The sequence below is a fragment of the Chionomys nivalis genome, chromosome 1, assembly GCF_950005125.1.
Source record: "Chionomys nivalis chromosome 1, mChiNiv1.1, whole genome shotgun sequence".
NCBI classification, from domain to species: Eukaryota; Metazoa; Chordata; class Mammalia; order Rodentia; family Cricetidae; genus Chionomys; species Chionomys nivalis.
Window position 1 is genome coordinate 195928631 of NC_080086.1, and position 22647 is coordinate 195951277.

General features: G+C 40.6%; 1 protein-coding gene across 6 annotated transcripts in view; it reads right to left on the bottom strand.

Moving 5' to 3' along the window:
* The window catches only part of Dync1i1 (dynein cytoplasmic 1 intermediate chain 1), a 307387-nt gene that overhangs the window by 242135 nt on the left and 42605 nt on the right, over positions 1-22647 (bottom strand). Inside the window, exons 4-5 of one of the 6 annotated variants that reach the window (XM_057771003.1) lie at positions 21142-21283; positions 5207-5266 (exon numbers count right to left, since the gene is read on the bottom strand). In XM_057771003.1, the coding sequence (XP_057626986.1) occupies positions 5207-5266; positions 21142-21283 (202 nt within the window). The remainder of the gene's footprint in view (positions 1-5206; positions 5267-21141; positions 21284-22647) is intronic. The other 5 variants (XM_057771006.1, XM_057771004.1, XM_057771005.1 and 2 more) reach the window with 5 other exon arrangements.

Sequence of the window (22647 nt, forward strand, 5' to 3'; positions counted from 1 at the left end):
TGCTGGGCGGGAGAGGAAGACTCCAGGGGAACCAGGCATTTGGATCTCATAGGCATCCACAATCTGGATCAAGAAGAACTCCTGGATGGGATGACAGTCATGGGCATCCTGTCTGTTTCTCTCAGACTGCTCAGACTCAATGCAAGGCCAGATTCCTACAGGAGAATTGTTTAGAACGCCATACATATCGTGTTCCTGAAGCAGGAGCTTCCCAGCCCTGACTGAATGCTGCGCGACTGCTGGTCTGGAAAACTTGTAAAAACATCTGAGCACGGTGACCCTGCCGTAATCCAAACCCTTGCAGAGCTGAGGCAGAGGTGTGAAAATCCGAAGTTGTAGGCCAAAATCCACACAGGCACGAAGGCAAAGAAGAGAATTGGTGAGGCTGGGCTTCACTGGGGACTTTGAAGGAGCGATTTACTGCACGTGTTTCTGTTGTCTTTTGAATAGAGCAGTGATGCTCAGCCTTCCCAATGCTCCCACCCTTAATACAATTCCTCATGTTGTGGAGGCCCCCGAACATGTAGTTATCTTCATTGTTACTTCATAACTGTAATTTTGCTACTGTTATGAATCATAATGTAAGTATCTAATATGCAGGAGATCTGAAATGTAACCCCCATGAAAGGGTCATTTGACCACAAAGGGAGTCGTGGCCCATAGGTTGAGAACCACTGGAATAGCGCTTAAGGGCCAGTGTCGGATGTCCAATCTTCAGGGAGATGGACTGAGTCTACGGAAGGGGAGTAAGGCTGGGTGACTAGGACAGGATCCAGAATCACAAAAACCTCTCAAATACACAGTAACCCAAAAGTAAGGCCTGAATGAGGGAGCTGTCTTCAAGTAAACTACAGAGATGTTTGCCAATGTATTTACTGAACAAAAACTTAATCTAAACATAGCAAAGTGTTAAGTGGGTTGATTTAAATGAACAAAATACTTTATGTGTGTGCCTGTGTGCACATGTGTGTGTGTGTGTGTGTGTGCCTGAGGGTCTGTCTCTGAACTATCTACATTCATAAACTCATGGAAATCAGAAAAGAGTATGGGTCACCATGTGGGTGCTGGAAACTGAACCTGGGTCCTCTGCAAGAGCAACAAGTGTTCTTAACCACTGAGCCTTCTCTTCAGCCTTCTAAATATGTATGTATATATTAAATCTTGAAAATTTTAGGAATCCAAGTATATCCAACTCTCATAAAAGTAATACTCAGAATTTTGATAGCAATGAACAACGAACTAACAACTAACAATTAAACAGACAAAAATCTTAAAACAAAACCATACCTGACCTGAGGGACAATGGCGTAGCAGGAGGTTCAGCCACTTGCTCCCTCCCTATGAAGGTACCATGTAAACAGTTAACCAACACCCCTGGAGAAAAATCTCAGAAATATGTGACAGTCTATACAGTAGAGAACTGAAAGTAAAGCCACTTCAAAATCAGCATGAAAAGCTGAGATACAGTCTCACCCTAAACTCGTTCCTGACCAACCCTCATCCATTTCTCCCTGAGTACTGAAGGGTTTGGTCCACACTTGTAAGGCTGCTACCAAACGACCTCTCTCTGCATGCTAATCTAATTGGTTCATCGGACACAGCTACGTGGAACCACGTGGGTAGGGGAGGGGGGAAGCATCATAAAACAAGTACTCAGACCTCTTCCTGTATCTTCACAGTAGCTTGGCAGTGAGTGATGGGTGATAAAGACGAATCCCTGCTTTTATCGGGAAGGTGTATGCTGACCTTTTAAGCTGCTACCCAAGGGTCTGGCTTCTAATTTGCTTGCATCCAAAGGCTAAGCCAGTACTCGTCCTCTGAAGTAGAGCACATCTAAGGCTCCCCACCATAATCTCAACCCTAGTGATAAGAATAGGGCCCCATCTTCTCCCCAGAAGGAACTGAACTGTGTAATAAGCACCACCTTTCCAGCTGTTTGGAAGCCTACCTCTAACTTGTCAATTCTTGGAGTTGACAATAAGCAGTCCTAATCTCTGGAGTATAATGAGTGTGTGGATCTAACTTGTAAAAATCAACATCATAACTGAAGTCAGCAATAAAGGCTGTTCTCTATGTTCATCCTAGAAAGACTAGGCCCCCATCTAGAACCCCAACTTTTGTTTGCTATCGTAACTTGCCTGTTTGGAACTGACATTTGCCCAACTCTTTCGGGTAGCAAAGAATAACTAAATTATTTTAAAGTGCATGCCATTTAAATAAGAATGAAGGCATTTACCATAGATTCTTTGCTTGGCTCTGAGTAGAACTAGAAGGTAATAAACCCCAGCTCCTAAATGTTTTCCTACAGACAAAAGGGATATGCATAAAGAAATCCTACTTTTCATCTGCTGTGGAAGGGATGGGTTTCTACCTCTCATTTCCAGGCACACACGGGACTTAGTGTTTTCTAGTCTCCTGGGTACCACAGAGGAGAATAGATGTGAGCAAAGAGTTTAGGACATGCCTGGGCTCCCTGTGTGAGGTATAGCGAGGGTATCTCTAGCGCAAGTCTGTGAAATTTGGGAGAAGTGATGCTTTGTCTACTGTGTGGAAACCAGTGAGCTAAGGACATGAAAAAATAAGAATATTCATTTCAGACAGAAGAGCAATGTGAATGCACAGATAGCAACCCCAATGACAAGGAGATATGTATTTTACCCAGTGGAGGATTCAAACATCAGACATGAAGAGGCTATGAAGGGGGTAGATCAGTGCTCTCAAGGCCAGCAATCCAAGTCTTATACAGTAAGAATCTCAAGGAAGAGACTGAAAACTTAAAAGGACTCAAGTATACACCATAGAACTGAAAGATACATTTTGGAAATGAAAAACGGTTGGCCTGGTCAAACAAAAAGTGTTAGTAAATTTGAAGATAGTTGAACAAAAAAAAATCCATAGAGGAAAAGAAGAAGAAGAGGAAGAGAAGGAAAAGGAGGAGGAGGAGAAGAGAGGAGAGAGGAGAATTACACCAGACAGAAATACAGGTCCACACAAGGAATGTAGAGCTTTGGGAAAATGCTAACTGTGAATGAGCACACTTTTGTCACGTAAGTGACACAGAGACCAGTGGCTGAATAAAGGCCAAATGTGTTACTTCATAACTCACGTAAAAGGGAAACAGTAGCTGGAGGTCGGGGGAGAGACAGGCAGAGAAGTGCCTTGTTTCCACTGTAATAAAGCCCGACAAAATGCAAATTAAATACAAAATCAATAGAAGAAATGAAATAATCAAATCAATGCAGAGGTAGGAGACACTTCTGGGGGTGACAACTGTTTGCTTTCCTGATGGCGGTGACAGTTTGATGAGCATGTATGCATGCCAAACATCAATTTCAGTAGCTTGCGCGCAGTATTTTGTGTCAGTTATATTTCAGTACAGCTGTTAAGTGAAGACACAGAGAAAATTACAGACTAGGGTCAATCTCGTGCCGACTCTAAGATGAGGAAATAAAACTGTCTCAAGAAGAACCATGTTGCCTAAGGAGCGTCCCACAAACTTTTGTGTGTATATAAGATCTGCCAAAAGGGGAACTGTCATGGTGTGATATTTGAAATTGTAACACGGCTGATAGAATCTTTCTCAAATATTTTCTGATAATTCCTTCAAAACTCCCTAAGATGAGCCCCTCTCAGTACAGGATTCCATCTCTTTTCTGTCTCTGACCCACTGACTCTACTCTGAAGTGAGGAGAAAGCGCCAGTGTGCAAGGCTCCATCTCCCCAGGACACTTTAATTTGCATGTGGAGTTTCCTCCTGGAAAACAGTTACTTGCTGCTCCATATCAGCACATGCAACATAGCAATACTGCAGTATACCTAAGTCAACTTGAAGTCACACAGTAGCCTTTCCAACTCTCTTCTATTTGTTCACATTTAAAAACACGATGCCATACTGAAACAGCGCAAACTGTAACTTACTATGTACTTATTGTTCTCTGCTTTACACGATCACTTTTCTTGATTATTAAAAATATAATTGGAAATAGATAATGAATGATTTAGCAAAACAGCTCAAGACTTAGTAATTTAACAGTTTGGTATTTTTTTAAAGGAATTTGCAGCTATCTTCTGAACTAATCTATAACCAGTGTACTGGTCACTAGTATGCTAGACTCCTTGGCTTAGCATCACTGTGAGTTAGTTGAGAACTTCTGCATGTACAGCGAGCCACACACAGATGATATGTGGAAACCCAGAGACACAGGCCCAGGAATTTAAACAATTCAGGGTAGATAGTAAATGAACTAATGACCATTTAGAGACCTATTGGTTTACTTTTAGAAAAAAAATGGTATTATAAAATGCTGAGGTGTCTATTTTGGAAGCTTCCAGTCTATGTTGGTACATGCCATCATGCCAGTGTGAAGGGAGGGGAAGTCATATCAGTCATAACAGTCTTTCTCAATTTCTATGTAGATAGTCTTGCTATGGCTGATTTCAAGTTACTCCTACTGTACTTGAAGCTGGAAAAAGTACACAATCAGCTCTTCTGAGCTTGATAGTGAGCGGTGAGAGCATCCAGTGGAAATATCTCACATGTGACTATAGTTCACCCCAGTCTTTTAAGAGAAAAGAAAAAAACTAAATCCATGTATTTTATTCTTTATAGATGGCTCTTCAACTCTGAAGCTGCCTTTCAGCCCCTGGAAGTCATATGCTGAAAACGTTATCTTTAGGAGAAATTACCCAACACCAGGTATTGAAATATTGGGCAAATTGACTCCTTCTTTCAATCGTAGTTATCCAAAATGAACTGAAGTTAAGAGTTTACTGTGAATTCTCTAGCAAATTAAAAGTAAATTACACAAACAAGACACAACGTTTCAGTACTGATCCCAGACAAGATTGGTTGTTAGTCAGAAGGGAGAAGGTTAGGATAAAGCCACACGTATCTCCAATTCCAGACTTTGTGTGCTCCTTTTTTTAAGTGGATGTATGGGCTTCTGTTGGCAATTTTCTTAGGGAACAGCGTCACTTTGCATTAACAGGAATTAATAAGGGGAGGGAAAAAGCCATCTTTTTATGGTGTTGTCCACAAAGAGATACTTTCTCCCAAACTATATAAGGAAAACTAACAGAAGAAAAGAAATGTATTAAAGTGGAAGTTTCAACAAAAGGGGAATAAACCAAGAGCAGTAACAGCTCCAGCAATTTAACACAACTATAGCAAAGAAATCATAGGAGTAGCAAAAGAGCAGACATATACCCAAGTTCTGAGTCTGACTGCAGCTGGAGCACTGAGGGGTCTGTGTCCCACTGCAGGGTCCTAATCGTGCAGCACAAAGGAAAAAGAACACAGAGAATTAACAAAGGAGGAGGGTAACAGCACAAACCAAACCGTGTCATTTGTCAAGGCAATGGCATACACGGTACACACAGAACATCCCCCCAACCCCAGGGCTTATGACATGAAAGTGAGGGGCCTGCCTCTCCTTAGAGGAGCTGTTTGATCTGAGAAGATGCAGCCATGTCTGTGGAAGAAAGCCAAGAGCTAGTTACTCCAGCGCACCACACGCACACACACCCGCACACACACAGACACACACATGCACAATTTATACTACAAATTCATTAACATGAGTGTGTGAGCTGCTGCATATATCTCTGACACCTCAGAGCCCGAACACTTCTTGTAGTTCTAAGCTCTTCCATGGAGTGAAGAGAATTGAATACAGTGGACAAGGGCAGTAACATCTGGGAAAGTCAGGCTAAATGGAGCGTGACTACAGGGTCTCGGGAACAGTTGGTTCCCTCGGGTCAGTTCCTACAAATATAGTGCCATTACATTTGAGACCGGTGAGTCATTTGATCTGTACAGATTGTACCAAAATGGTCTCCAATGTTATCATTTGTCTCCAAGGTGCCAGGGATTAAGTATGTCTTATTTCTTCTATATGTTTTATAACACATAGCACAGAATGTCAGTAATTGTGAAGACATCAACTTTCCCTTTCTATAAATAAGTTGGGATAATGAGACCTTCCTCAGGTAGGCTCTTTACATTTTTCAACAAAGACTATGTCCCAGTGAAGCAGGCATGAGATTTCTCTGAGAGACAAGACAAACACTGTGTCTTTGTTGTTGGGCATGTGTGCTTCAAATCTGGCTTGACTTACCCACTGTGTGTCACTGGGGATGATGTTCAAGCTCTCAGCCCACAAAGCCCTCTACTCACTGAAAACGAAGACTAAAAAGCAGTGGCGTTGGCATCACTTGAGAGATCACTGGAAGTTCAGGCACTCAGATCTCACCCAGACTTACTGGCTCCATACTGCAGCTTCTCAAGGTTCTCAGCGCACTGAGCAGCTTAAGGTTTGAGAAGCCCTGCTTGGTTTCCTTTGTTGTAAAGACTTACCCTGGTTTATAATGCTATGCGTGCTGTGCTTATAGTATCTTCAGAACTCATTTATGCCCTCTCTGCTATCCTACTTGAGGATAAGTTGTATCCACTTCTTCCACCAGAAACCTGCTTGGCTCAAAAAACTCTGCCTTCAAGCCTTGCTTCCTATGTTCCTTCCTTAGAGATCTTCCATTTCTCTATCAGCTCTTAGGTGGCACTTCCTTACTATTGTTTCTTTCTTTTTATTCTTCTCCCTCTTCTTCATAGTAGTCATACTTTCCTGAGATTTCATTACTGACATTGTTTGATTTTGGACTGGAATCTGCACAGCTGGTGCAAACACATCCCTAGATGATGGGGGTGTGCCCGGTCCCACACCTGTCACAGACACTAATGTAGTGGAAACACTGCTGAACCAGTGACTGAATGAGTCTTCCTCTGACAGTCTGCATGGATTAAACCTAGAGAGCACAAACCACAATCTGATAACCAGTAGTTAGGCTTCTTACTACCAGTAACTTCTTTTTGAGTTCCTGCCTTACGTGCCTGAGAGTTGCATCAGCTCTGCCTGCAAAGGTAGAAGAAGGAACTTGCAGAGATTTTCTGTTTAGCTCTGGCAGTGTGCTTGGCTTCTTACCTGAATGTTCTGAGAGAAAGGTGATCATCGAAGACCAGTGCAAACATGAACTAGCCACTGTTTCTCAGAGCAGCAATTCCAAAGCTTTAAGGCTCATGCTGATGACCCCAATTTTTGTTTATATGCTAATTCTGCTCTACTAGAGATGTGGTGGCCTGGGATCTTACATTTCAGACAAGTTTCAGGAGATCTGAATGGTGCTGGTCTTGGTCCTGAACTACTGTGTGGGCTCAGAAAAACACAAAATGCAGACTCCAACACAGAAGTTCTGCTGTTGTAATTCTGAGATGCAGTCTGGGAGTTTGTGTAAGTAACAGCTTCCCAGGAGGTAAGTGCAAGGTTGACTGTGGGCAGGCTCCAGGGAATGACTCCAGACCCAGTCGCTGCTCTAGGAAAGCAACTCTTACTGTTCTAGATGATAGTTTCACTTCCCTTCAGACAGTAGCAATGATGAGAGCCATTATAAACATTTAGAGAGATCTAACACAAGGGCCTTTCCTCTGTTACAGACACATGAAGCCTCCGGCTCTTACTGACTGAGAAGCATTTTCATGTCATTGGTGACAGCCAGTGTGCCTTCAGGTTTTGTTTGGATATAATGATCCTCTTTGGAATTTTTCACTCCTTCTGCATGAGAAGAATGCAATTATAAGTGTTCTACCTCTTCTGCTACCTTCTGGGCCTGCTGTACCCCAGGAAGACTACTAGTCTTTGTATTTCCATCAGAATCATCTGCCTAAGAAGTGAAGATCATGTGATGCTTGCACTGCAAAATATCTACTATATTTTAACCACGTGCAGATTATGTGTGTCTGTGAGTGTGTGCACATTGTAAAATATCTACTATAGTTTAACCATGTGCAGATTGTGTGTGTCTGTGAGTGTGTGCACATTGTAAAATATCTACTATAGTTTAACCATGTGCAGATTGTGTGTGTCTGTGAGTGTGTGCACACTGTAAAATATTTATTATAGTTTAACCATGTGCAGATTGTGTGTGTCTGTGAGTGTGTGCACATTGTAAAATATCTACCATATTTTAACCATGTGCAGATTGTGTGTCTGTGAGTGTGTGCACATTGTACAATATCTACTATATTTTAACCATGTGCAGATTGTGTGTGTCTGTGATTGTTTGCACACAGGCCCCCCTTGGAGACCAGAAGCGAGTGTTGGATCTCCTGGAGCTGAAGTTAAAGGTGGCTGTGAGCTGTGCAACATGGGGCTGGGAACCAAACTCAGATCCCTACACAAGCAGCCCATGCTCGTAACTGCTTACCTGTCTCTCCAGCCCTAGGTGCTTCCTCTCTAACCAGAGCAACAGAGGTGCTATATGTAAATAAGTGTGTGGCAGCCATGTTCTGCTCCACCAAACAGTTCATTCAGCAAGAGAAACCCCAGGCACCATCAGCACAAAGCTACAGGGTGAGGCTAAAGCCAAGGGCATTACCACGTGTGCTTCTTTCACTTTCTTCTCATGTTCCATTATGATCTGTGGAGAGGTCAGATTTACCTACAGTGCACCTTTTTGTTTGTTTTTGATTTTGTTTTTAAGTAAAAACTCCAAGTCAGTTCCTTAACTAGGCAAACACTGGTTTGTGATTCCAAGGGTGGCCTACACCCCTGTATTAAATGTTCACCAGATTATTTCTGTGCAGACTTACAGAATGACTAGAGTAGGAGGCGCATCTTAGGGAGGGATACATCTGGACCTCAAGGTTTGGGGCTCTGAGTGTGGCTTTAGTACCATCAGGCCAGTCTCCTGTATCCAACACAAAAAGGAGTGGACCTAAAGCCCCTTATTTTACGAACATTAACAAACAACATTTTGGCTCTCCATCCTCTTCTGGAATATTTTTATTGAACCTATTGACAAAAATCACTTTGTAACTTTATCAAGTTACTCTATTATTGAAAGCAAAATGCTAGTTCAGCCTACAGCTTCTTGGAGGATTTGAACTATTTCAGGAATTTTTTTTTGTAGAAATGAAAGTAGTATAAAATATTATCATATCATTTTTATGTAAAAATCACTGCGTTTACTATGATAGTTTTATTTTCAGTTTTTCTGAGATGGCTCTTTTAATGCATGCAGGACACAGGACAGAATATTTTTGATCAGGACACTTGTTTACTTATTCAAGGAAGAATTATTATGGGCCTAGTATATAGAACATTGTGATGAAGGAGTAAAAGAATTCCAGCAATCTGCAGTTCTCTATGGAGTGATAGATGTGCACAAATGGTTTTATAGGACAAGGTAGAAAGCAAAGCATGAAACGTCGATGGCACCCCAGATGTGCAGCGGGGGGCACAGTACTTGCATTTGAGAATGTGACATTTAAATAAGGGAAATGAGACATATGACTATTCATACTTAATTATATACTGATAACATATACTACGAAGAAATCAATTCCCATCAGTTGTGCGGGGCTTGGCATAGTTAAAAATTTCAATTAATATTAGATGGCAACTAAATATATGCCGTAAAAAGGATTAAAGAGAAAAGCAGTTTTCAGGCCCTCCACTGAGTGATTTTTCTTATGGCTGGTGGGCTATGGGTTGGGCCTCCTCTGTCATATGGAAGCCAGAGCAGGAGACACTCTTTCTCCATGGAGATCAGAGATCCCATTTGACTTGGCCCCCAAATGATGGAGTTAGGTTTGAACATACACTCATTGTCGCCAGTGCCTAGTTTACTGTACACGTATATGAGGACCTTAGACTTTAGCTACCAATTGACTGATTTATCATGAGAACAAAAACTTCTAGGTCAAGTAACCGTACAGACCCAACTGTCTTGTTATCATGAACACCAGCTACCATGGAAGCCAAATGGCCAGCAGAGCGTTTGAATTTAGCAGAGGGGAAGTTGGATATGTAAATATTATAGACTTCCCCAAATTCCTTCAAAAACTCTTTCATCTGTCACTAAGAACATAGAGACTCCCCACTGCTGCCCACGTCTCTCCTCTATTTGTAGGCTGAGAAACCTAGCTCTTTCTCATTAGTGCCCCTCCCCATCTTCCTTCCTTCCTTCCTTCCTTCCTTCCTTCCTTCCTTCCTTCCTTCCTTCCTTCCTTCCTTCCTTCTTTCCTTCCTTCCTTCCTTCCTTCCTCCCTTCCTCCCTTCCTCCCTCCCTCCCTCCCTCCCTCCCTCCCTCCCTCCCTCCCTCCCTCCCTCCCTCCCTCCTTCCCTTCCTCTGTCTCCCTCTTTCTCCTTTTCTCTTCCCCTCCCTTCTTACCTCTCCTCTCCTTTCTCCCTCCCTTCTTTCTTCTTCCTGTTCTTTTAGTAAACTAAGTTAGTTAGATTTCTGTCCAAGATTCCTGCCCGGGAAACCATTCTGGTTTTGTTTGCTTGCTTTAAAGCCATGTGTTTCTCTCCTCTGTTTATTTGTAGATGCCTTCTTGGATTAACGATCTATGAGGAACCCTTACAAGGGACCCACAGTTTGTTCAGATACTGATAACCCAACAACCTCTTCCCTACTCTGTACTAAAGATATTGAGATCCTATGATCACACATTTGGGTTGGCAGCTGTAGACATGCCAAGTAAGGTCACTTTTTATCAGCTTTGCTTAAAATACTTGGCAGAGAAGCCTCCCATGTCCAAAAGTGGAGTACAAAAGTGTCAGATAATATACCCATTCTCATCTAATCCTGAAAAATTTGTTTACAGTTAGAAGGTCATTTTGTTTTTCTATATATTTTTTGTAAAGCAAAATGGGAAAAACATAAAAATCTTTAATATAATATTTGTTTAGTAAAATCTAGTAGAACCTCAAATCCCTTAAAACCTTTACTAATTTACAACTCTCTTACTTCTGATAAGATTTCTTTTTACAATGGTCTGACTTCATTTACAGACTTTCAGCTTATCAGAGAGATGTTAAAAATTTTTAAAAATAGTCATAATCCTTGTACATCAGTTGGAAGTATATTTCAGGTGGGAAAGGCATGCTATCCAGGTAGCATATGCAAGGCCACATGAGGAGTAATTCCTGCCTGTTCAGTTCTCATATATCGAATGGTGGTATACCTACTTTTGCCATCTTTATTACACACCAGAGTAGAAAAACTTTAAATCCCCCCACCTTCATTCTCAATGTTTCTGGGTTTTGACTCATAAGAAAGTGTCCAATGAGCACATGGAAAACAGTAACTAAGAACTGTTACCTGTGATGCTAACAGCCAAGCCATTGCCACACTGCTTTTCACATTTACATCAGTGCAATTTTTAAAGCTGTATGCTCATGGGCAGCAAGAGCCATAACTGAACTGAACTTGGACAAGTGTTGTTTCAATAAACTCAGTCTGTAAATCAAACAGCATCAAAACAGTAGAATCATAGGAGAAGATGATGATGGTGATGATAACAGCAGCGATTGCAGTAATGTCTGCGTCATCAAATCCTATTTTCAAGTTCTGCTCCTCATCCTAGATCTCTTCCATACCACAGGATGTCTATTCAGGAGTGTACCACCTCTTCTTGCTTCTGTACCTTACCTTCTGCCACTGTCACTGCCTGACCCCTACATCGCTGTCACTGCCTGACCCCTACATCCTCATCACCACTGAACTCTGCATCCCCCCTTTTCAAATGTGTATTGGATGCATCTGTGGAAAACCTACCCTTCTTTCCCTCATCTGTCTTTCCAGTCCTCATTCACTCCCACAACCCTAATTTAGATTTGCAGATTTTCTCTACCTGATCAGTGGCTCCACAAATTAGTGGCCAGATCTTGAAAACCCAAAAATGCTGCAACCTGGGACTCATCTCAGACTTGTGTCCCAGGTTGAATTTTAACAAGCTAAGTGAATTGATGATAAGGGACAGGTGTGGGAACTAGTGATCAAAACTAATATCCTATCTATCTATCTATCTATCTATCTATCTATCTATCTATCTATCTATCTATCTATCATCTATATCAATATCTATCTATATCAATATCTATCTATCTATCATCTATCTATCTATCTATCTATCTATCTATCTATCTATCTATCATCTATCTATATAAATATCTGTCTATCTATCATCTATATCAATATCTATCATATATATCAATATCTATCATCTATCTATCTATCTATCTATCTATCTATCTATCTATCTATCTTCTATCTATTTATCTTCTATCTATCTATATCAATATCTGTCTATCTATCTATCTATCTATCATCTATCTTTCTATCTATCTATATCAATATCTATCTATATCAATATCTATCTATCTATCTATCATCTACTATCAATCTATCTATCTGTCTATCTAGTCTGATATCTATCTTATGCTTAATTTACATTCTGCATCCTATCTTTCTGATGTTCCCCTGTTCTTTCAACATGTCCAAAACATGTGCATTACGGAAGGCTCAGATCAAAATAACTTTGCCTATAACAACACAGCATTCAGAAAGAATTTGTATGTCTGTGAGATGAGTGTTTGAGAAGTACCTTGGCTGTGCACTAACTGATTCTCTTTCAGTCTACAGTCTGCTTGACCAGGGTAACAGCCTTCTTATCATCATCTTTCACAGCAAGGCCAAAGACTTTGCTCTGAGCCCAGGAACCGGATTTCTGTTTTATTTTTGAAAGACAATCTTCACCTTGTTCTTTAGTTCCTTTAACAATGGCCAAGATGTCCTCTGGAGTGGCATCCACCTTCATTCAATTTGTCTAGTGTCTTGTCCCTCTCTGAATCATAGCTGCCTTGGCTTTAGTTGTGTTTTCATTTTTACACCAATCTCATCCAGATTTATGTAACACGTATGCACGCGCGCACACACACACACACCAATAAACATTTTCCAAACATCTAATATGTATCACTATGGACAATAATAATAAATTAAAAATCACCTGTCCTTATTACAGTATCACAAACCTGCTACAGTTGTTTTTGATAATGGCTTGCTGCATTACTGTTTATCTCTGTAAGTATACATGTTTAAAGCTATCAATTACAGCAACATCCCCTTAGGTGGCTTCATTAAATCTTCTAATGGAGGCTCTCTCTGAGAAAGAATCACCTTTGAACACAAAGGAGTTCTGAAGATCTGGTATAGTGTGTTACAGACCATAACTATCAACTGTTTATTGAGAGAAGTGATGGATGAATGAACCAATACATGCTTTTACCTGCATTTCCTGCAGACGGCTGGGAGGTGTGTGGTAAGCTTGTTCGAAATGAATAGTTTCTATTTTCTTCATTAAAAAATAAAAGACTGTATTGCAACTTGATATACCATGTTTCGTTGATATCCCTGGGAGGGCCGCCCTTTTCTGAAGGGAAATGAAGGAGGAGTGGTTTGGGGTGTGGTGGGGACTGGGAGAAGAGGAGGGAGGGGAAACTGCAGTCTGAATGTAATGAAAGAGACAGAGAAAGACTGAATAAGAGGATGTCTGCCTCAGTATTTAAATATCTACCAGTGTGTTATTTATGCTTTTATTAGCATATATTGCTTTCATTGTGACATTTCCATGTACACAATGCATTTTGATCCTGTTTCCCCCCATTATGTACTCTTCTTCCCCTCCCACTCCCGCTGACCCCTTTTCTTTGCACAGCTCATCACCCTCCTGCTTTTCTGTCTTTTTGTGTGGTTGTGATTGCATGTGTGTCCCAACATGCTAAAGAGTACAATCCTCTATGTCTTGATGCAGTGTGGGCTCAGAGGAGATTTCAAACTTACTTCCCCTCTGAAGAAGAAAAACCCAGCGTTATACTCATGGCTATTCTGCCATGTTTGGCTGAGGATCAAGAAGTGTCTGTCTTCCCGGCTTAAGGCAACCTTAGTGATGCACTGCAAATGGGGCTAGTGATGCCCTGAAAACGGGGTTAGTGATGCCCTGCAAACGGGGTTAGTGATGCCCTGCAAACGGGGCTAGTGATGCCCTGCAAACGGGGTTAGTGATGCCCTGCAAACGGGGTTAGTGATGCCCTGCAAACGGGGCTAGTGATGCCCTGCAAACGGGGCTAGTGATGCCCTGCAAACGGGGCTAGTGATGCCCTGCAAACGGGGCTAGTGATGCCCTGCAAACGGGGCCAGGCGGCCATGTGCTGCTGTTCTCTCGAAGATGGAGAAGCAGGTCAAGGACACATCACAGAGTCCTCCCATGTACCACAATTGTCTTAAACTCTGTCTTCATTAGCTCCAATGAGATAAGGAAAGAGTTTGGACTAATACGACATAATGCCTAGCATAAATCTCTAGTCAATGTCTTACCCAGCTACCTAATTTTTTTAAAAAAATTCCATTTAAAAAACAGGGGCATTTTAAAATCTATCACATCACCCAGTCTGTCACATTCATTAGAATAATGTCAAGTAAGGATGATGTTTAGATAAGTTAATGTTTTACTTCCCCATCCCAATTATTTCTTTATTTGGAACTGGCAACGATGTGGATAAGGATTTTCTTATGTTAGAAACAAAATTGGAACATAGAAATATATGCTCTGATCAGGTTCTTTTTAGAAAGCCTTTTTTCATATTTTTTTTTTTTTTGTGTGTAAGAATTCTTTCCCTAACACCCGAGCCCTAATGCAAGGCTCCACTGAGGCCTCGTGAAGCTACTGGGATGTCCATCTGAGCTGGACCCCAGATTAAATGAAGAATTTCCATTGTTCCACAAGGACATGCTCCCTCCAATCTTACTGCCCAGCAAGTGGTTTCTCTGGGAGGAGACACAGCATCCATTGCCAAAACAGATGCTTGATTTGTGAGCAGTGCCATATAAGAGGCACAGTACATTCTGTCTGAAGACAGGCCCGTAAGAGGTCAAAGTTTTAACTGATCAATTAATGTGCTACATAAGGAAGTAAAAAAAAAAAAAAACCTATATTGTGACCTTAGTTGCCAAAGAATGTGACCTTCAAATATTTATGTTTTGTTATTTTTATTTTTTATTATTATTATTATTTTTTTTTTTTTGGTTTTTTTCGAGACAGGGTTTCTCTGTAGCTTTGGAGCCTGTCCTGGCACTAGCTCTTGTAGACCAGGCTGGTCTCGAACTCACAGAGATCCGCCTGCCTCTGCCTCCCGAGTGCTGGGATTAAAGGCGTGCGCCACCACCGCCCGGCTGTTTTGTTATTTTTAATTATATGTATGTATATCTATGTGTGGGTGTGTGCCTCAGATGCTCTCAGAGGCCAGATGAAGGCACTAGATCCCCTGGAACTGGAGTTACAGGTAGTTGTAAAGTTAACTGTCATGGGTCCTAAGAACTGAACTCAGGTGAATCATCTCTCAAACCAGAGGAGACTGAATTTTAATCAGCTTTAAACTCATATCTTCAGATTCTCTGAAATCCAATGAACTGATAGCATCCTGTGAAATTCTCCTCCTATACTGACAATGTAGCATTGCTTGAATAAACACAATTTGATATTACTCTTTTTCGGTAGTAAGAGGGCCTCATTGTTTCATTTCCAGCTGCTTAGCCCCAAAATAATCACACATAAACGGTGTTAATTAAATCACTGTTTGGCCCATTAACTCTAACTTCTTATTGGCTAACTCTTACATATTAATTTAACCCATTTCTACTAATCTGTGTATCATCACATGGGTGTGGCTTACCGGGTAAAGTTCTGTCCAGCTCCAGCATGGCTATGTGGCTTCTCTCTGACCCCACCTCCTTTCTCCCAGCATTTCATTTATTTTTCCCACCTAGCTCTGTTCCCCTATAGCTCTGCTATAAACTCAGAACAGTTCCTTTATTAACCAATGATATTCACAGCATACAGAGGGGAATCCTACATCACCTCCCCTTTTCTGTTTAAATGAAAAGGAAGGTTTTAACATTAACATAGTAAAATTACATAAAACAGTTATCAAGCAAGAATTCAATGGTAATTGCAACATACAGAGGGAAATCCTCTATCAATTTTTCTCTATAGCTTTTAGTTATTTTGTTACTCTTTCACCATTATTAATTCTTTAAAACCTTTCCATTAGTTTCTAATTTATCAAATCACCAAGAGAAATGACAGTATTTTCATCAAAGTGGCTAAAGAGTGCCTAAGTCTTATTCAGTTCCAGAGCGTCCTGGTGAATCTGATTGTGAGTAAGAATAAAAGACCCAAGGGTACTCTATTGGGTGTTAAACCCCTATAATTATTTTTTTTTCTGAGGCCATTCAGAGAACCAAGTGGTGTCAGCACAACTTGCCCACCATCAAATATTCTAAGCAATTTTAATTTCCTCAGATGATCATTCCCTGGGTGGTAGATCAAAGAAGTGCAGACTATACCACATATGTGGATGTTATGAAGTATTATGTCAAGAGCAAAAAACCTGATTATGATCTCCATGGAAGGCTAACTTTCTAGAGCAGAACTCTGGACTCTAATCTGAAATACAGGAGGATCTAGAAGTCAGGCATACACTCATGTTTCCCTTGGGAACTCTGCCACCTTCCAAAAGTTTCAGCGGTCACTTCTCCTTCTGCTGCATTTGGGGTCATCTGAGGAGGGGTCTCACCTTAAATAACAGATGTTGATACATGGGAAGACAGGTACCAATTCCAAATATGATGGGATTATGTGGGAGGTAATTAGGGAACTTGGAAGATGATATTGATATCAAAGATAAGTTGAAATAGAAAAATAAAGATACTTGATGAGAAAAATAGATGAACTAGTTAGCATACACAGGTGCTATTCATTGTATATGGGACATCATAGACGATGAGAGAATCTCATTATAGAGATGAGAGAATATACAGTAGGGTGCTCATCTTTGATGGTAGGACAATGATGTTTTTTATCTACTTTTTGTGTCTTGTTTATGTTTTATAATTATATTAAATGCAGAAGCAACATTTCAATAGCGATTATTAAGAATAAAATATCAGGTCATTGGGAGATATCTCACAAACTTGAGGAACAGAGTTTAGATCCCCAGCAAAATATGATAGTCAGATGTGGGGAACACATCTATTACCCCGTGCATGGCCTGGGGCAGAGAGACAGGAGGATCACTGCATCTCATTGGTCAGCCAGCTCACAGGATTGGTGAGCAGAGGTTCAGTAAAAGACCTTGTCGCAAGCAATAAGGCAGAGAGCAATTAAGGACAGTGTGCATTAACCTCTGTGCATTAACCTCTGGCCTCCACACACGCATTCACACTCACATGCCCATGCACAAGTGCAACCACCAACACGAACACACACATACGACATACTCCAAAAACAAATACATGGAAACTTTAAGTTCTAATGAAATATTGAGTGAGATGAAATGCCCCTATTTATTAGAAAATAGAACTTGATGATGATAACAAAACTACAGATGGTCAACAAGCATATTAGAAAACAAGGTAGCAATTAATATTATTATCATTGTGCATGCCATTAATTAAAAACAAGCACCAGAGATCTCCTTTTTTGACTATGTTGACTATATTGTTGATGTACTAGAGAATGCTGCTATCATCACAATAGAAGATCGTATAATTACAACTACGGTGTGAGGCTTTTATAAATGAAGACATTTTGGAAAGTTCTTATTATGACTCAGCCTTGAAATCGGGGTGAAATCTGTGAGATCAATACACATTTCATACATTTCAGGACAACACAGATGTTGGTGTGACTGTGTTTTTGAAGACTTAAAGCTCCCACAGCAAAGCAGGAGGAGAGAGTGAAAACAGTCCTTTATGGCTGAGATGGGCTGAATAGTGTCATGTATAGAGTACCTTTCTGTCTCATAATCTGAAGGTATATTTGCATGTCTTGGGTAACTCTACTAATGCAGACTTTGATCTAGCTCTGTCCTGGTGTTCAAAAATTTTACACACTTATTTAGATGAAGATACAAGTATTTAAGTATGCTTATCAAACTTGATAATGACATCTGCATGCTCTATGAGAAAAATTAATAAGATCCCTTCCCATTTGATAAATACCTAAATCAAAATGTGAAATAGTATATGACTACAATAACAATAAGAGCTAATTTGCAATTACTACGTCATGCTTCATTCAAGTGCTTTGCCAACATAAATTTTCCATTTTCAGCATAACCTTCTGAGGCATTTATGTTAATTATTTAAGATAATATAAAGCACTGGTATAGCTTATGAAAACTCAAGTAAATCAGCATAATGAAAACATGAGCTTCAGTTATGTTCCGTGTGAACTTGAGACAATGACAAATGCTCGTGATGATTTGATGATGCCGTCGATACAAAATTGGGGTAATAATTAATTTACAAATTCAAGAACATTCTCCCAATGCTTACTACATGGATTCAATTTCAAATTCAGTTCCCATCTTCAAGGAATAGGGGTTTGGATTCTTCAAGCATCCTCTGACTGTGTGCAGTAATAACTACACTTAGCTCTTCAAGATTTTTATACATTAGGCTACTCTTGCATTTTTAACCAATGATAATAAGTCACAGTAGCATCCTCTATGCACTGTGTGGTACTCTAGCTGTTTATATTAAAGCTTTTATAAAAAATATCCATGTTTATAAGTAAAACTATCCTTTCAAGTGCTTTGTTAGTATAATTAAGCTTTTAAATTCTAAGAGCATGTTCTTTGTCTATTATGATTAACTTAGAAATAGTTAATTGATTATACCAAACTCAATCACTTAAAGGAGGGAAATATCACAAGCAGACACTGTGAATGAGAAGTAGCCTATAGAAACAAAATCAGAAATTGCAAAACAAATTGTAATACTTTAAGTTCTAAATATTTAAATTATGTCAATATATTTGGGAAGTATTTTATATTTTTATTTAAGAGATCTGTTGCTCTCAACATGAGTAGACGGGGAGTTTGCAAGCTTTCTATTTACAATGCAGTATTTTTGTAAGAGACACGAAGTATGCCAATTTTCTTCTGGCTCTCGGAAGACATTTTTTAGTTTGAGTTTTAAATCCTGGCAAAGGAATAGAAGAATTTATGTGCACCATGAGGTATGAACAGATGTGTTAACTGGATTCTGAAATCTTTTAAAAGATTTCATTTTTTAGCAAATAGGCAAATTTTTGAGAGCAGACTGAGGTTCTGTGAAGTGTTAAGGACGACCGTGACTGTTTTCAACAGTGCACTTATACCTGAAAAAACATTCAAAATGGAATCCTAAAGACTGAAATATGACATTCTTTTATACCATAACACTCATCTACTTTATTAAGACAAGATCATAAATCTGCCCGGAATTTTACATTCAAAACAAGGGCAAGGCGTGATAAGCTACTCTTAATTCATTCCTCTCAGAGTTCAAACTTCACGCGCTGTTTTTTGGGAAATGATTCTTTTCTTTGCTGCCAATTGTCCTTCATTCCAGTGAAGGCATCGTCTGGCGGAGATCTTCTCTCTGGCCCTTGCTCCCTGCTAGTAGAGCTCGGCTGTAATGAAGTGGAACCCACTGCACTTTGACTGGGGTGGGGAGAACTGCCTCCTCCTTTAAAACAATTCACTGGGTTAGAATAACAGCAAACAACAACACAAGCATTTAAGAAGGTGAAGAAAAGGACAGTGGTGTCTTATGGGGAGAACTGCCACTGTCCCCGGAGTGCTGAGAGCACAGCTTAGCTTTTCCAGCCCGTTCTCTCATCAGCTGTGAAGTCGGTCACAGAATTCCATGCTGCCAACTGCACCCCATGAAGCTGAGCAGACACAACAGCATCTTTGTGCAGAGACAGCTAAATGTCTTAGCGAGAAGCCAGGGAACCCCCAAGAAATGTGATCGCATTATTCCAGCCCTCAAGTAAATGTTAAATATTACGCAACTTTGTTGTTCTTACCATCACCCCTCAAAGACCTTCTGAAGCATTCAAAGTAACAGGTGGCAGAAGATGCATGCTGCCGCCAATCCCAAGGGTGATTTGCTAAAATGAACCAGCTTTATCCGCAACAAGAGCCTTTCTTTTTACTCTTCTAAAACTGAAGGCAGAGAGCACGTGTGGTGTCCAGAGGCCTGTCAGCATACGCTGCTCATGTTTGACACACCACCAGGAGGCGCACCTGAGGAAATTTTGATCTATTTTATTTCTGACAGAAAAAATATAGCACACTGCTCAGGGCAGTTCTACATGATTCTCTGGGTATTTTTCTGTTGTGTGCGCGCACACGCGCGCACTTGCACATGTGTGTGTGTGTGTAACTGAGTCTCACTAAGTAGTACCAGCTGACCTTGAACTCATGACCTTCCTGCCTCAGCCTGCCAAGTGTTTGGGTTTAAGAATGCGCCTCCATGTTCTGCTTAGCCACAGTTCCCTCAACCAAATTGCATAGTTTTCTATGAAAATAGTGTACTTGCATATGACTCGCAGCTGGGGGGCACATGCTGCTAGCTATAGGTCACAGGCTCATGTCTGTCTTTGAGGAATGGGATTTCTAGCTTCTTGTAAAAAAAAAAAAAGCCAGGAGATGCAGAAAAATTGGGTCCATGTTGCTACTGAGCTCGAACATCGAGAATCAGGAGCAAGACTACGTGCATCTGAACAATGGGGTACTCACTCTCTGGTCACTACAAGCCTTTGCTCCATGTTCATTCACGCCACCTCTTGGGGGCACTTGTGTGTGGGAATCCCGGAGAACACAATCAACATAAGACAGCAACTGTGACTCTATCAAGGTGACTTTCTTCTCTCCACCCATTTAGTCTTCAGCTATCCCTTCGCAGGTTAAATTAGAGCATGCCTACATCCTGTCCCAGACGTCTCTGGGCACCAAAAATGTAGAAAAGGTTTGGTAACTGACTGCTTAAGTAACAATGGTGAACATCTGCTAAAATTCCTAATTATAGCAATAGTTTGAGAACTGAGTTCTCAACTTTGTCAGCTCTCTTAAATAAACTAGATACTTGAGAAATTAAAAGTCAGGCTAGAGACCAAGCCAAAGTCGAACAGTGAAAAGCTGGGTTCCATGGAACTTCAGTCCTTCCCTGTTTCTTTTAGGTCTAAGCTAATGGAGATGTTTACATTTATTAAGGAAGATGCATGGCCTTCAATGAGCCAACTCAAGGAAGGGTGGTATTGCTATTTCTAATGTTCCATTGCTAGATATTACAACTCAACATGAAGCAAGCATAAGTAAGGATATAACAGGTGCATGCACATCTGGTGGCATTTTTACAGTTGTCTTGTGTGATTCACATCCCACCATGGCCTTTATAAAGGGCAATGCTTACCTTGTTAATGGCCCCAGATCGCCCGAGTCTTGGCTTCCAGCGTCACTGGGAGTGCTCACTGATTTCGAAGAGGGAGACATAGGGGTTGGGACTAAATAATGAAAATAACAGGTATCCCATGTTAAAAAATGCAGCGGCTGCACTGGGGAAGAGCAGTGTCAGACAAATCAAAACAAATGGGCCCAAATGAAAGTGGTTGTATGGCCAGGAGAGATTGAGATGGGATAAGGAAAAAAAAGGAAAGAAAAGGAAGAAAGTCAAGTGAATTTTTCATATTTTGGAAAATGAAAGTCTGAAATGAATTTAGACAGAATTAACTTAGGGATTCCAAGGCCATGTCAACCTAATGGAGTAAAATGGAGAACCGCACTAGCTCTCCAGATAGTTCAGCTGACTTATGTTCCTCTGGTAGGAACTAGCTAGACGATTCTAATTCTTCACTTTATTTTGTTAGTATAGATGTGGCCTATTTAACACATTAGTTGTCTGTAAAACTTTAAACACTATGATTTAGGTGAGCCTAAATAATTTTAAATGCCCAAGAAGGGCGAGAATCTGTTGAGGATCTAATTTAGAGAGAAATGTATGGGTTCTTGACATGCAAACAACTTTGTGCTAAGACTAAGTGACAGAGAGAAAGGGTAAATGTTGAACCTGGTAATTTAAAAATCTCTTTCAAAACAAAGGAAAATGCCAGGCTGCTTTATTTTACATTTAATGAGTGGTTTCATCTCAGCCTACTTTCTGCTCCATCTGGGACTGGTTTCTGTTGTCCCGGCAGCCCCGTGGATGCTGACACAAGAGCAGAGGTGACCTGCCAGGCTGAGGATGGGAGAAGGATGCTCAAAGGCTCAGGCCGGCTGACACTCTGAGCAAAGAAAATAAAGGGAGAGCGAAACAAAACTAGGGAAACGGAAATGCACTTTCTTTCTCCAGCCTTCACATCAAGCCAAATGTCCGTCAGCCGTTGGCTGCACCAAATAGGCAAGATGGCTCCAGGCCAACCAATTTGCAGATTCCTATCACACATGCCAAGGAAGATGTGCAGGAAAAAGCTTTAGTGCACAAGTATAGCATCCCATTTGGTTTCAGTCATATCCAATTTCCTTTTATTTATTTAATAGGGTAAAGGGCTTAACAAGTATTTTTTTTTCTTTCTTACAATCCTGCACCACAATGTCAGGACTGTTAAGGAGCTGGGCATTTTTATGTGACTGTTCAATTAATTCCTTGATTACCCTTCATGCTAAGGCAGAGAGCAAGCTGGAGAGATGTATTAAAAATTATCCCATTGGAAGGAATTCATGGGTATCTTAGGATATAGTTATGGACTGGGGATACCCAAGTATTTTGTTTTTAAAGTTTAATCACCCAGCTTTATGCAGGGTAAGGCACAATAGGATATACGATTACTGTGTTTAATAAGTGTTGACATAGCAACCACATTTCAAAGACTATTTTTAAGCAAAAATATAATTAATCAATGGATGTCTAATTTATATCACA